The 13,554-nt window shown below is 42.7% G+C and overlaps 1 protein-coding gene across 6 annotated transcripts in view; it reads left to right on the top strand.

Moving 5' to 3' along the window:
• Nucleotides 1-13,554, top strand: part of ATRX (ATRX chromatin remodeler) — a 218,938-nt gene that overhangs the window by 74,804 nt on the left and 130,580 nt on the right. For all 6 annotated transcript variants that reach the window (XM_066357918.1, XM_066357920.1, XM_066357922.1 and 3 more), the window contains 2 exons: nt 10,130-10,263; nt 11,648-11,824. In XM_066357918.1, the coding sequence (XP_066214015.1) occupies nt 10,130-10,263; nt 11,648-11,824 (311 nt within the window). The remainder of the gene's footprint in view (nt 1-10,129; nt 10,264-11,647; nt 11,825-13,554) is intronic.

The following is a 13,554-nucleotide window of genomic DNA, read 5'->3' as shown; positions in this document are numbered from 1 at the left end:
ATTTTATTTTTTCATTTTTCTGAAGCTGGAAACAGGGAGAGACAGTCTGACAGACTCCCGCATGCGCCCGACCGGGATCCACCCGGCACGCCCACCAGGGGCGATGCTCTGCCCACCAGGGGGCGATGCTCTGCCCATCCTGGGCGTCGCCATGTTGTGACCAGAGCCACTCCAGCGCCTGAGGCAGAGGTCACAGAGCCATCCCCAGCGCCCGGGCCATCTTTGCTCCAATGGAGCCTTGGCTGCGGGAGGGGAAGAGAGAGACAGAGAGGAAAGCGCGGCGGAGGGGTGGAGAAGCAAATGGGCGCTTCTCCTGTGTGCCCTGGCTGGGAATCGAACCCGGGTCCTCCGCACGCTAGGCCGACGCTCTACCACTGAGCCAACTGGCCAGGGCTTATTTATTTTATTTTTTTACAGAGACAGAGAGAGAGTCAGAGTGGGGGATAGACAGGGACAGACAGACAGGAACGGAGAGATGAGAAGAATCAATCATTAGTTTTTTTTGTTGTGCATTGCGACACCTTAGTTGTTCATCGATTGCTTTCTCATATGTGCCTTGACCGTGGGCCTTTAGCAGACCGAATAACCCCCTGCTCGAGCCAGCGACCTTGGGTCCAAGCTGGCGAGCTTTTTGCTCAAGCCAGATGAGCCCGCGCTCAAACTGGCAACCTTGGGGTCTCGAACCTGGGTCCTCCGCATCCCAGTCTGACGCTCTATCCACTGCGCTACCTCCTGGTCAGGCAATATTGTCAAATTTTTTAAATACATTGGGTCAGTAAAGTCATGGTGCACTTTTGACCGGTCACAGGAAAGCAACAAAAGACTATAGAAATGTGAAATTTGCACTAACTAAAAGGAAAACTCACTCAGTTTCATACCTATTCAGTGCAGTTCGATGTGGGCTCATGCACAGATTTTTTAGGGCTCCTTAGGTAGCTATCCCGTATAGCAGGGGTCCCCAAACTACGGCCCGCGGGCCGCATGCGGCCCCCTGAGGCCATTTATCTGGCCCCCACTGCACTTCTGGAAGGGGCACCTCTTTCATTGGTGGACAGTGAGAGGAGCATAGTTCCCATTGAAATACTGGTCAGTTTGTTGATTTAAATTTACTTGTTCTTTATTTTAAATATTGTATTTGTTCCCGTTTTGTTTTTTTACTTTAAAATAAGATATGTGCAGTGTGCATAGGGATTTGTTCATAGTTTTTTTTTATAGTACGGCCCTCCAACCGACTGAGGGACAGTGAACTGGCCCCCTGTGTAAAAAGTTTAGGGACCCCTGCCGTATAGCCTCTACAGACTCGTCACTGACTGATGGCCTACCAGAACGGGGTTTCTCCACCAAACTGCTGGTTTCCTTCAACTGCTTATCCCACTGAGTAATGTTATTCCTATGTGGTGGCGCTTTGTTATAAACGTGCCAACATTCACATTGTATTTTGGTCATGGATTTGAATTTAGCGAGCCACAGAACACACTGAACTTTCCTCTGTACCATCCACATCTCGACTGGCATGGCCGTGGGCTGCTCTGCTGTGTACACGGTTTTACGTCATCTGTGCATGCGCACATGCTGCCACATCATCCTTCAGAAACTGAGAGGGTTTTCCTTTTATTTGGTGCAGATTTCACATTTCTATCGTCTTTTGTTGCTTTCTATGACCAGTCTAAAGTGCACCATGACTTTACGGACACACTGTATATCAGGGGTCCCCAAACTTTTTACACAGGGGGCCAGTTCACTGTCCCTCAGACCATTGGCGGGCCGGACTATAAAAAAAAACTATGAACAAATCCCTATGCACACTGCACATATCTTATTTTAAAGTAAAAAAAAACAAACAAAATGGGAACAAATACAATATTTAAAATAAAGAACAAGTAAATTTAAATCAACAAACTGACCAGTATTTAAATGGGAACTATACTCCTCTCACTGACCACCAATGAAAGAGGTGCCCCTTCAGAAGTGCGGCAGGGGCTGGATAAATGGCCTCAGGGGGCTGCATGTGGCTCGTGGGCCGAAGTTTGGGGACCCCTGCTGTATATGTTAATGTTGGTAAGTTCTGTGATAAAATTTCCTCTATAACTGGCTTACATTTTTTCATAAAATCAGTGAATACACATTTTGTAATTTATCATCAATTGTTAATAAACTATGAGTATCATATAGCTTTTATTTTTCTATTCTTAGGCATTTTTTAAAAAGTTATGTTTCTTATTCTGATATCCTCACTACAAAGAAATCAGTACTGTTTTTCATTAACTGCAAACATTGTAGAATATGTGACTAAAAAAGTTTCAAACCATTATTTAACCTTATGATTATTTAGTGAGTTCATCATTATCTCACAGATTCTACAATTTTTGCTTACATATTATGCCATACTCATTTTTTTATAGAAATGTTCATATCAGGATACTGATTTTTTTTTTTTTTTTTTAGCACACAAAAGAGATACAGTCACGCACAGATAGAGAGGGAGAGAGATGAGAAGCATCAGTGCGTTGTTGTGGAACTTTAGTTGTTTATTGATTACTTTCTTATATATACCTTGACCAGAGGCTCTAGCTGAGCCAGTGACCCCTTGCTGAAGGCAGACCTTGGGTTCAAGCCAGTGACGTTTGGTCTCAGTCCAGCGACCATGGGGTCATATCTCTGGTCCCACACTTAAGCTGGCTACCTCAGGGTTTTGAACCTGGATCTTTGGTGTCCCAGGTCGACACACTATCCAGTGTGCTGCTACCTGGTCAATCACAAGATACTAATATTGAACCAGAGTTAAAAATTGATATAGATTTTGAAGATCAGAAATTCCATAATTCTATGATTTTTTTATGTTTTTATTCCTGATAACATTTTTAAAGTATCAGAGTCTACCAAGAGGATATTTGTTCACCACCCTGTTCTCACACAAAAATATTTCCAACATTCTTTGGCTGTAGTCATTTTAATTGTTTTGCATATTGGCCTTTTAAACGTATTTTTATGTTTTAGTACTACATAGACAGTTGTTTTGTAATGGCATATTTGAACCTATAATCTTACTCAGAATTCTGTTTTAACTGATTGTTTTTATTTTGTACAAAATGTAAAAACAGTTTTTTTAAAAAATGAAACTTTTTGTATGTTTGCACTGTAGTTTGACCTACTAAAACTGTAGTTTTTATTTATTTTATTTTTGATTGACAGAGGTACAGACAGGCAGGAAGGAAGAGAGACAAGAAGCATCATCTCAACGGTGGCACCTTAGTTGTTCATTGATTGCTTTATCATATGTGCCTTGATGGGGGAGGGGGGCTACTGCTGAGCGAGTGACCCCTTGCTTAAGTCAGCAACCTTGGGCTCAAGCCAGCGACCATAGAGTCATGTCTGTGATCCTACGCTCAAGCTTGTGAGCCCATGTTCAAGCTGGTGACTTCAGAGTTTTGAACCTGGGTCCCAGTTCGATGCTTTATCCAATGTGCCACTGCCTCATCAGGCAAACTTTTTTATTTAACAATTTTCTTAACCTGTATTTAGAACCTCTTAAAAGATAAAACGGTAGATTGTAGGATATTCCTGAGATGTCCTGTCAGCACATTATAGAGATTGATCATATTGAAGTAATGATGTTTAGAACGCCTTTTAAAAATTTCATTAAAAATAAAGCTTGAAGTAGTTCATTTCTAAATACATATATTAGAAATCTGTGAAATACTGATATCTTTAAGAATGTGACTATTATTAAGGCAGAAGTAGTAGTGATGATTAGAGAGTATAGCACTGACATAGTTAATTAATAGCAGATTAGTGCCCAGGCAGTTGGCTCAGCGGTAGAGTATCGGCCCGGTGTGTGGAAGTCCTGGGTTCGATTCCTGGTCAGGGCACACAGGAGAAGCATCCATCTGCTTCTCCACCCTTTCTCCTCTCCATTCTCCCTCCCTCCCCCCCCCCCCCCTCTCTCTCTCTTTTCCCATCCCACAGCCAAGACTCCATTGGAACAAAGTTGGCCCAGGCACCGAGGATGGTGGCACGGCCTCCACCTCAGGCGCTAGAATGGCTCTGGTTGCAGGGGAGCACAGCCCTGGATGGGCCTAGCATCACACCCTGGTGGGCATGCTTGGTGGATCCTGGCAATGTGCATGTGGGAGTCTTGTCTGTCTGCCTCCCCTGCTTCTCACTTCGGAAAAATACAAAAAAAAAATAGATTAGGAGTCAGGATCTTAGGTGCTACTCCTGGCTTTGTAACTAACTTTGTTTCTCTGATTGAGTCATTTACCCTTCTCTGCCTGATTCCTTATCTGGAAAATGACAGAATTGGACTCTGAGGTTTCTTCCTTGAGTTCTGACATTTTTTTGTTGCTTTTTTTTTTTTTTTTTTTTTCATTTTTCTGAAGCTGGAAATGGGGAGAGACAGTCAGACAGACTCCCGCATACGCCCGACCGGGATCCATCCGGCACGCCCACCAGGGGGCGATGCTGTGCCCATCCTGGGCGTCGCCATGTTGCGATCAGAGCCACTCTAGCGCCTGAGGCAGAGGCCACAGAGCCATCCCCAGCGCCCGGGCCATCTTTGCTCCAATGGAGCCTTGGCTGCGGGAGGGGAAGAGAGAGACAGAGAGGAAAGCGCGGCGGAGGGGTGGAGAAGCAAATGGGCGCTTCTCCTTTGTGCCCTGGCCGGGAATCGAACCCAGGTCCTCCGCACGCTAGGCCGACGCTCTACCACTGAGCCAACCGGCCAGGGCTTTGTTGCTTTTCTAATAGCTGTTTCTCTAAAGCTTCCTGGTGCAAGAGGACCTTCTCTTGATCATTCTTAGTTTTTAATTTAAAAAAAAAAATTTTTTTTTTGTACTTTTCTGAAGCTGGAACTGGGGAGAGACAGTCAGACAGACTCCCGCATGCGCCCGACCAGGATTCACCCGGCCCGCCCACCAGGGGCGACCAGAGCCACTCCAGCGCCTGGGGCAGAGGCCAAGGAGCCAACCCCAGCGCCCGTGCCATCTTTGCTCCAATGGAGCCTTGGCTGCGGGAGGGGAAGAGAGAGACAGAGAGGAAGGAGGGGGTGGGGGTGGAGAAGCAAATGGGCGCTTCTCTTATGTGCCCTGGCCGGGAATCGAACCCGGGTCCCCTGCACGCCAGGCCGATGCTCTACCACTGAGCCAACTGGCCAGGGCCTAATTTTTTTTTAGAAAGAGATTTAGAGAGAAAGAGAGACAGATAGGAACAGACAGGAACAGACAGGAAGGGAGGGAGATGAGAATCTTCAACTTGTAGTTGAAGCACCTTAGTTATTCATTGATTGCTTTCTCATATGTGCCTTGATCAGGGGGCTACAGCCAAGCTAGTGACTCCTTGCTTGAGTCAGTGACCCTTGGGCTTCCAGCCAGCAACCATGGGGTCATATGTATGATCCCACACTCAAGCCAGTAACCCCATGCTCAAGCTAGATGAGAGCCTGCGCTCAAGCCTGTAACCTCGGGGTTTCAAACCTGGCTCCTCTGTGTACCAGGCCCATGCTCTATCCAGTGCACCACTGCCTGGTCAGGTCAGCTCATTTCTTATTTTTGCTTTCTTTTAGTAGTGAAGGTAAAAAAGTGTAATAAGGCATTATTTTGATATTTATTATGTGATTTAGAAGGCTTAGCTTTTTTGGTTTTGGAATTCTCTTATTTATCTCTCAAGTACCACTTCCCAACTTTGTTTTGGGTTTTTACCCTCCCATATTTTTTGCTTTCTCCCCTCCTCCCTTTTCTACCTTTCAGGTAAATGGAGAGATGGCTCCATTACTTCCAGCTCTACCCAGGCTTTTCTCCACAAGAGTGGTACAGCCCATCTCTAGTGCTTCGGATAGAGTTATGACTGCTTTGAATTGTACACTTCCTCAAGATAGAATATTGTGTGTTGAGATTTCTGGGGCACGACCTTGTTGCCTGGATGATTTTCTCAGAAATATCCTAAAAATCTTCAAGAATGTAAAACTTCAGAGTGAACAGTCAAATAGGGCTAATGACTAGACTTCTGTCACATGCATACCAGCACAGGCCCAGCTGAGGCCTCCAAAATGATGCTTTGCCAGCCTCAGCTGGTTCTCAGGTGATGTCCTTGAAGTCTCTGTTGCCTGTGACTCAAGAGTTAAGGTAGTGGAGTTTCCCTTAAATTGTCTCACAACAGGCTTTGTACATGGGACACATCTCACCTCAACATGTTTGCTGACTACTGAGGTTGAAGGTCAGTGTCAGCCCTTAGGTTCTTCTAATTCAGTTCTACTTTTGAGGTGTAGGTTATGTGATAGTCTGGCTTTGTGATACAGTATGTCTTGAACATAGTGGACTTTAGCCATCAGTCATTCATACAAAATGATTTAGCTTTATTATCCTTTTTACAGCTTAATATACATTGCTGTACATGAGGTTTCCCTTTGATCAGAGGGTGCTAGAGGGCAAATCTAAAACATCTTAGATAAATCTTAAGGAGTCTCCATTACTCTGTGTATAACTTTCAACTTGGAGAAAAATGACCATTCTCTGAAGTTTGTAATTTTCTTCTGCTTTTAAAGTGACTGTGATTGTTATGTGTATTATGGTCTTACTGAAGGTTGATGATAAATGTGTAATTCTTCAGTGTGTGGCTCTCATTTGATTATCCATGATTTGTTATGTGACTTGCTGATATAGTATATTCTTATCATGTATATTATATTTCTTAGTTTATGACAAAAACTTGAATATGAAGTAGGTTTATACATTTTGGCCTATTTAGTAGACATATTCTTAGGAGTCTAGAATTTAAATGAAGAAAAATTATGTGTTTTCTTAAAATTAACAACCAAGTCTTGATAGGTAAAATTAACAACCAAGGCCTGAACAGGCGGTGGTGCAGTAGATAGAGCGTCAGACTGGGAAATGGAGAACCCAGGTTCGAAATCTTGAGGTTGCTGGCTTAAGCACAGGCTCACCAGCTCAGTATGGGATCACTGGCTTCAGCGTGAGTTCATAGACATAGCCCCATGGTAACTGGCTTGAAGCCCAAGGTCGCTGGCTTGAACGAGGGGTCACTTGCTCTGCTGTAGCGCCCCCCCCCCCCCATCAAGGCACATATGAGAAAGCAATCAGTGAACAAATAAGGTGCCACAACGAAGAATTGATGCTTCTCATTTCTCCTTATCTATTGCTGGCTGTCCCTCTCTGTTTCTTTGTCTCTGTGGAATAAAAAAAGAACAACCAAATCTTTATAGGTAATATGGCATGTAACACGTTTTTTGAACTTGTAAATACAAATTGAAATCAGGTGACTGAACTTAACGATAGAGTAACTAAATTTTATACTTCTTGTTTATTGTTGTCCCACCCAAATAGTGCTATAAATATCTTATAACTGCAGGTTAACTATGTTTTATAAATTTGTAATTTAGTTTCTAACACTACAAACTGTACACATGTATATTCGCGTGTATTTATTCCAAAACGGTGATTTTACCCAAATTATCTTGAGATTTTTTTTTTTTTACAGAGACAGAGAGAGAGGGATAGATAGGGACAGACAGGAACAGAGAGAGATGAGAAGCATCAATCATTAATTTTTAGTTGCAAAACATTAGTTGTTCATTGATTACTTTCTCATATGTGCCTTGACTGTGGGGCTACAGCAGACCAAGAAATCCCTTGCCCGAGCCGGCGACCTTGGGTCCAAGCTGGTGAGTTTTGCTCAAACCAGATGAACCCGCACTGAAGCTGGCGACCTACGAGTCTCGAACCTGGGTCCCCCACATCCCAGTTCGACACTCTTTCCACTGCACCACTGCCTGGTCAGGCTTGAGAAAGATTTTCCTTGTCCATGGAAAAAGTCAATGTGATATGTATTAAAGATGGTTTTAGAGAGTTTTCCCATAAAGATGATTTTATTACATTTAAACACCCACCCTTTATTCTGAAGCTGTTTTTCAAATTGTGTACTGTGTGTTTAAATAATTCTTTGTTTTCTAAAATGCTGAAAGTAATTGATATTTGGGTTTTATTTATTTTTTTGGCAGTCCTTTATTCCCTATTTAAAAAGTTTATTGTAGCCTGACCAGGCGTTGGCGCAGTGGATAGAGCATCGGGCTAGGATGTGGAGGACCCAGGTTCGAGACCCGGAGGTCACTAGCTTGAGCGTGAGCTCATCTGGTTTGAGCAAGGCTCACTGGCTTGAGCCTAAAGTCACTGACTCAAGCAAGGGGTGACTTGGTCTGCTGTAGCCTCCCAGTCAAGGCACATATGAGAAATCAATCAATGAACAACTAAGGAACTGCAACAAAGAATTGATGTTTCTCATCTCTCTCCCTGTCTGTCTGTCCCTATCTGTCCCTCTCTCTGACTCTCTTTTGTCTCTCCCACAAAAAAAAAAAAGTTTATTGTATGCAGTTGAAGTCGGCAAACCATGTATCTAGAAGTTTAAGAGCAACGTTTTATAACTCAGATCCAATGGGATTTAAACTGGCATGAGCTAATCTCCTCTTAATTAAAATGCAATTAGGGCAGAAAACCTCAGAAATGCAAAATTATCTCTGTTTTCCTTTTAGCTCCTAGTAACCCTCTTTGTTGTCTTACGGAACAGCCCTGAATTGCATATAATAATAAGCATTTGAGGAAGTGATCACCTGTTTTGCTTCACTCTGTTTAGGTGCCTTTGCTATATACCTTTGAATATAAATAGCAATGAACAGTCTATCTTTTATATAAAATTAAGACATTAAAGTGAATTAACATCTATTATGAAATGAATTTGTGATTGAAATATGAGTGCATGTTAAGAATTTTAATGCTTGGTTTCAAATACAAAAATAACAGAAGTTCCATAATTCCACCTGCAAGTTTTTGACTAGGCTAGAGAGTCAATTGCAGAGTAGATGTTTATTCATTAAAAGTTATTTCATGAGCCTGACCAGGTGGTGGCGCAGTGGATAGAGTGTCGGACTGGGATGCGGAAGGACCCAGGTTCGAGACCCCGAGGTCGCCAGCTTGAGCACGGGCTCATCTGGCTTGAGCAAAGAGCTCACCAGCTTAGACCCAAGGTCGCTGGCTCCAGCAGGGGGTTACTCGGTCTGCTGAAGGTCCGCGGTCAAAGCACATGTGAGAAAGCAATCAATGAACAACTAAGAAGTCGCAACGCGCAACGAGAAACTGATGATTGATGCTTCTCATCTCTCTCCGTTCCTGTCTGTCCCTGTCTATCTCTGCCTCTGTGTAAAAAAAAAAAAAGTTATTTCATGAAAAACTGAGAAATATGACACCTTGTCTTGCATAAAAGCTACATGATTGCTTTTATATTTAAAGATGTCTTCCTTTAGTGCAAACATGGAAATTTATTAAGCATATTTTTATTTTAACATAAGATAGTATTAAAGAAGTACTTTCTTTTGCTTTTAGTAGTTGAATTTCCATTAGCAGGTTGTTCTTTGAGGAACATCTTTAGAAATTTTGTTATGAGTGCAGCTCTTGAACTGTCTACATTTTTGCAAAGCGAAAACATTTATGATAATTTGTGTTTTTTTTACCATGTGTGTAATTAACAGCACTCATGTCCCTTCTCTGCCCTAGCTTGAATAATATTAGGGCTTTCTGATTGCTTCAATACCTAATATTTAGTGTATGCTTTAATTATGTTAATGTAATTTATGAAGTAAATTGAAATTTAAGGGCCAAAATATTATCCCTGTTTGAGGTACTGTTTCATATTCAAGTAGTTTATTACACATTGATTTTCTAAGAATATGTTTTGCTGTTGAATAAATAATCTCATGTGGCATCTTGTCTTGGAATGGTACCTGTCGGAATAAGTGAATTTATCTATCATTGTGGGCCTGTGTGCTATTGTAGTTATTGGTTGATGGCGACATCTAGTATAGAATGGGAAGGTTATGAGGCATGGAGTTGAAATTGGTCAAAATAGTCGAAATGTCCCTCAAATTTTTCAAGATATTGTAGCATTTGGAAAATATCAATGTTAAGAGTATTTTTAAATTTTTTGATTGGTAACTTAGGGTAAAACAGGTTTTATGTGTGATATAAAATCTTTTAACATATTTGTCTCTTTTGAAACAATTGTTTTTGTTTTTAATTTGTTATACTTCATCACCAAATATAATTTTTATTGTATTTTTACTCTCAAGAATTGCCAAGAAGATGCTTTTAGAGGAAATTAAAGCCAATATTTCCTCTGAGGAGGATGAATCTTCAGATGATGAACCACAAGAAGGGAAGAAAAGAACTGGAAAACATAATGAAGTGAATGCAGGAGATGAGGGTGAGCATCCCAAAGAAAAGTATAGTATATGATACCATAGCTTGCTTTTTTGACCAGTTTAGTCTTTGAAGACTGACTGTGGCATTTCTTTTTTTTTTTTTTTTGTATTTTTCCAAAGTGAGAAGCAGGGAGGCAGAGAGACAGACGCCAGTATGTACCTGACAGGGATCCGCCTGGCATGCCCACCAAGGGGCAATGCTCTGCCCATCTGGGGTGTTGCTCCTTTGCATCCGGAGCCATTCTAGCACCTGAAGTGGAGGCCATGGAGCCATCCTCAGTGCCTGGGCCAACTTTGCTCCAATGTGGAGCCTTGGCTGTGGGAGGGGAAGAGAGAGACAGAGAGGAAGGAGAGGGGGAGGGTTGGAGAAGCAGATGGGCGTTTCTCCCTTGTGCCCTGACTGGGAATCAAACCCAGGACTTCCACATGCCTTGCTGATGCGCTACTGCTGAGCCAACCGGCCAGGACCTGACCATGGCATTTAATATATGAATTTAAAATGTTTGAAATTTTACTACCTTTAATCCTTTTTTTTTTTTTTTTTTTTTTTTTTTTTTAACAGAGAGAGAGTCAGAGGGATAGATAGGGACAGACAGACAGGAACAGAGAGGGATGAGAAGCATTAATCATCAGTTGTTTTTTTTTAAGATTTTATTTATTCATTATAGAGAGGGGAGAGATAGAGAGAGAGAGGGAAGGGGGGAGGAGCTTGAAGCATCAACTCCCATATGTGCCTTGACCATGCAAGCCCAGGGTTTTGAACCGGCAACCTCAGTGTTTCCAGGTTGATGCTTTATCCACTGCGCCACCACAGGTCAGGCAATCATCAGTTTCTCATTGCGACACCTTAATTTTTCATTGATTGCTTTCTCATATGTGCCTTGACCATGGGCCTTCCGTAGACTGAGTAACCCCTTGCTCAAGCCAGTGACCTTGGGTCCAAACTGGTGAGCTTTGCTCAAACCTGATGAGCCCGTGCTCAAGCTGGCAACCTCGGGGTCTCGAACCTGGGTCCTCCGCATCCTAGTCCGACGCTCTATCCAGTGCGCCACCGCCTGGTTAGTCCCTTTACTTCTTTTGAATATCTGATAATAATTGTGTTTTATCAGTTACTGTCAATAAACATGATTTTTAAAGCAGAGCTTTTTTACCTTATAAAAATGTACAAATATGTATTGGTAGTATTTTATCGATATGTAATAATAGGAATAGATCAGGTCTGATTTTTGAGGTTGCCTGGTCTCACCAATGATACCCAGGTAAGTATACAACTCTGATCTTTTCCATAAATCATGAGAATTGTCAATGAGCAAAATAGTTTTAAAAAACACTTTAATGGAAAGAAGGCTGAAGGTTTTTACTGATTTATTAATTTTTTCTATTTAGGAGCAAAAAATCAAGTTAATTCAGAATCAGATTCAGAGTTTGAAGAATCTAAGAAGCCAAGATACAGACATAGGCTTTTGAGGCACAAACTGACTGTGAGTGATGGGGACTCTGGAGAAGAAAAGAAGACGAAGCCTAAAGAGCACAAAGAAGCCAAAGGCAGAAGTAGAAGGAAGGGTAAGACATTTTAGTTCTGAACGGAAAGAACACACTGGTTTCCTAAACTAGTTACTGTAATGAAATGTAAGCATATCTGCTGCAACCTATGTATTAAGTGAGTGAATATCTCTTACATGAGAGTGAAATAAAGGATGTGGAATGGGAAGATAACCCATAAACTTGAGAGAGATGACACAAATAATATTTTTAACCTTTAGTAATCATGCATTTAGATTAAAAAGATAAATATGATAGCAAATAAAATATAGTTAAAAGCTATATAGACAATATAGAATTGCCTGTAACTGCAGGAGGAAATAATACTTTTCTTTTCTTTTTTTTTTTTCATTTTTCTGAAGCTGGAAACAGGGAGAGACAGTCAGACAGACTCCCGCATGCGCCCGACCGGGATCCACCCGGCACGCCCACCAGGGGCGAAGCTCTGCCCACCGGGGGGCGATGCTCTGCCCATCCTGGGCGTCGCCATATTGCGACCAGAGCCACTCTAGCGCCTGAGACAGAGGCCACAGAGCCATCCCCAGCGCCCGGGCCATCTTTGCTCCAATGGAGCCTTGGCTGCGGGAGGGGAAGAGAGAGACAGAGAGGAAAGCGCGGCGGAGGGGTGGAGAAGCAAATGGGCGCTTCTCCTGTGTGCCCTGGCTGGGAATCGAACCCGGGTCCTCTGTACGCTAGGCCGACGCTCTACCGCTGAGCCAACCGGCCAGGGCCGGAAATAATACTTTTCTAAGAAAAGATTGACGATGCAGTTAGTTTGGTAGATTTATCCCAACTTATATGCAAAACCTATATGTAGTCAGATTATATTTTCATGGTATTAAAAATCTGAATCCTTTTGCATTGAGTGCTTACATGTTTCACAAATCATGTTGAACACTGAGGATACAAAAATGAGTTAGGAGACCATTGTCTTATATGGTGGTTTTCAACCTGGCTCCACATGCAGATCACTTGGGGGATTTGAAAATATATCTATGACAGAGCCCCAGCCCAAGCCATTATAGCATGATTGGTGGTGGTGGGACCTAGGTATTCATGTATTTGAAAGGTTTTATTTTATTGACTTTACAGAGAGAGTAGAGAGAGGGCAGAGGGAGCGAGAAGTGTTGACTCATAGTTGCTTCCCTTTAGTTGTTCATTGCATGCTTGCTGCTTGTCGCATGTGCCTTTACTGGGCAAGCCCAGTGTTTTGCACCAGTGACCTCAGCGTTCTAGGTCAGCGCTCTATCCACTGTGCCACCACAGTTCAGGCAGATACACGTTTTAAAAGCCTCTCTGTAAGATTCTGGTAAGTAGCTAGATTGGGCAGTCATTGGTTTAGTAAGAACTATTGATCTTAGTATCATAGGACGTTATAGCACCATGGGGAATGTCGTGTGTGGCAGGCACAAAGGAGGATTTCTGTAGCTTCTTGTGGGGTGGCAGTTATCTCCAGAGAAGACTTTATAAAGATGAGGAGGTTCACCTAACACACCCGGTTGTAAATGGGGAGCAGGGAGGTGTGTTGTGGAGGTTTCTAACATAAGCAAGGAATAGTTTTGAAAAGCCTCTGCTAAATGTCTGGTAAATGGTGGAGAGGAAGCAGTTAATGCGGCAGGGCTGGACTGTGGGAGGGAGCAGGGAGAAAGCAGGACGGGAAGCCGGGCCAGTGAGACAGAGACCAGGTACTGGAGGCCCTGGGATGTCTGTGCTTCTCACACTGGAGTACTTGGTGGGTGGTCCCATGGATA

This window comes from Saccopteryx leptura, chromosome X (assembly GCF_036850995.1).
Source record: "Saccopteryx leptura isolate mSacLep1 chromosome X, mSacLep1_pri_phased_curated, whole genome shotgun sequence".
Taxonomy (NCBI): Eukaryota; Metazoa; Chordata; class Mammalia; order Chiroptera; family Emballonuridae; genus Saccopteryx; species Saccopteryx leptura.
Note: the sequence above shows the minus strand (reverse complement) of the source record. Positions and strands in the feature narration are given on the sequence as shown.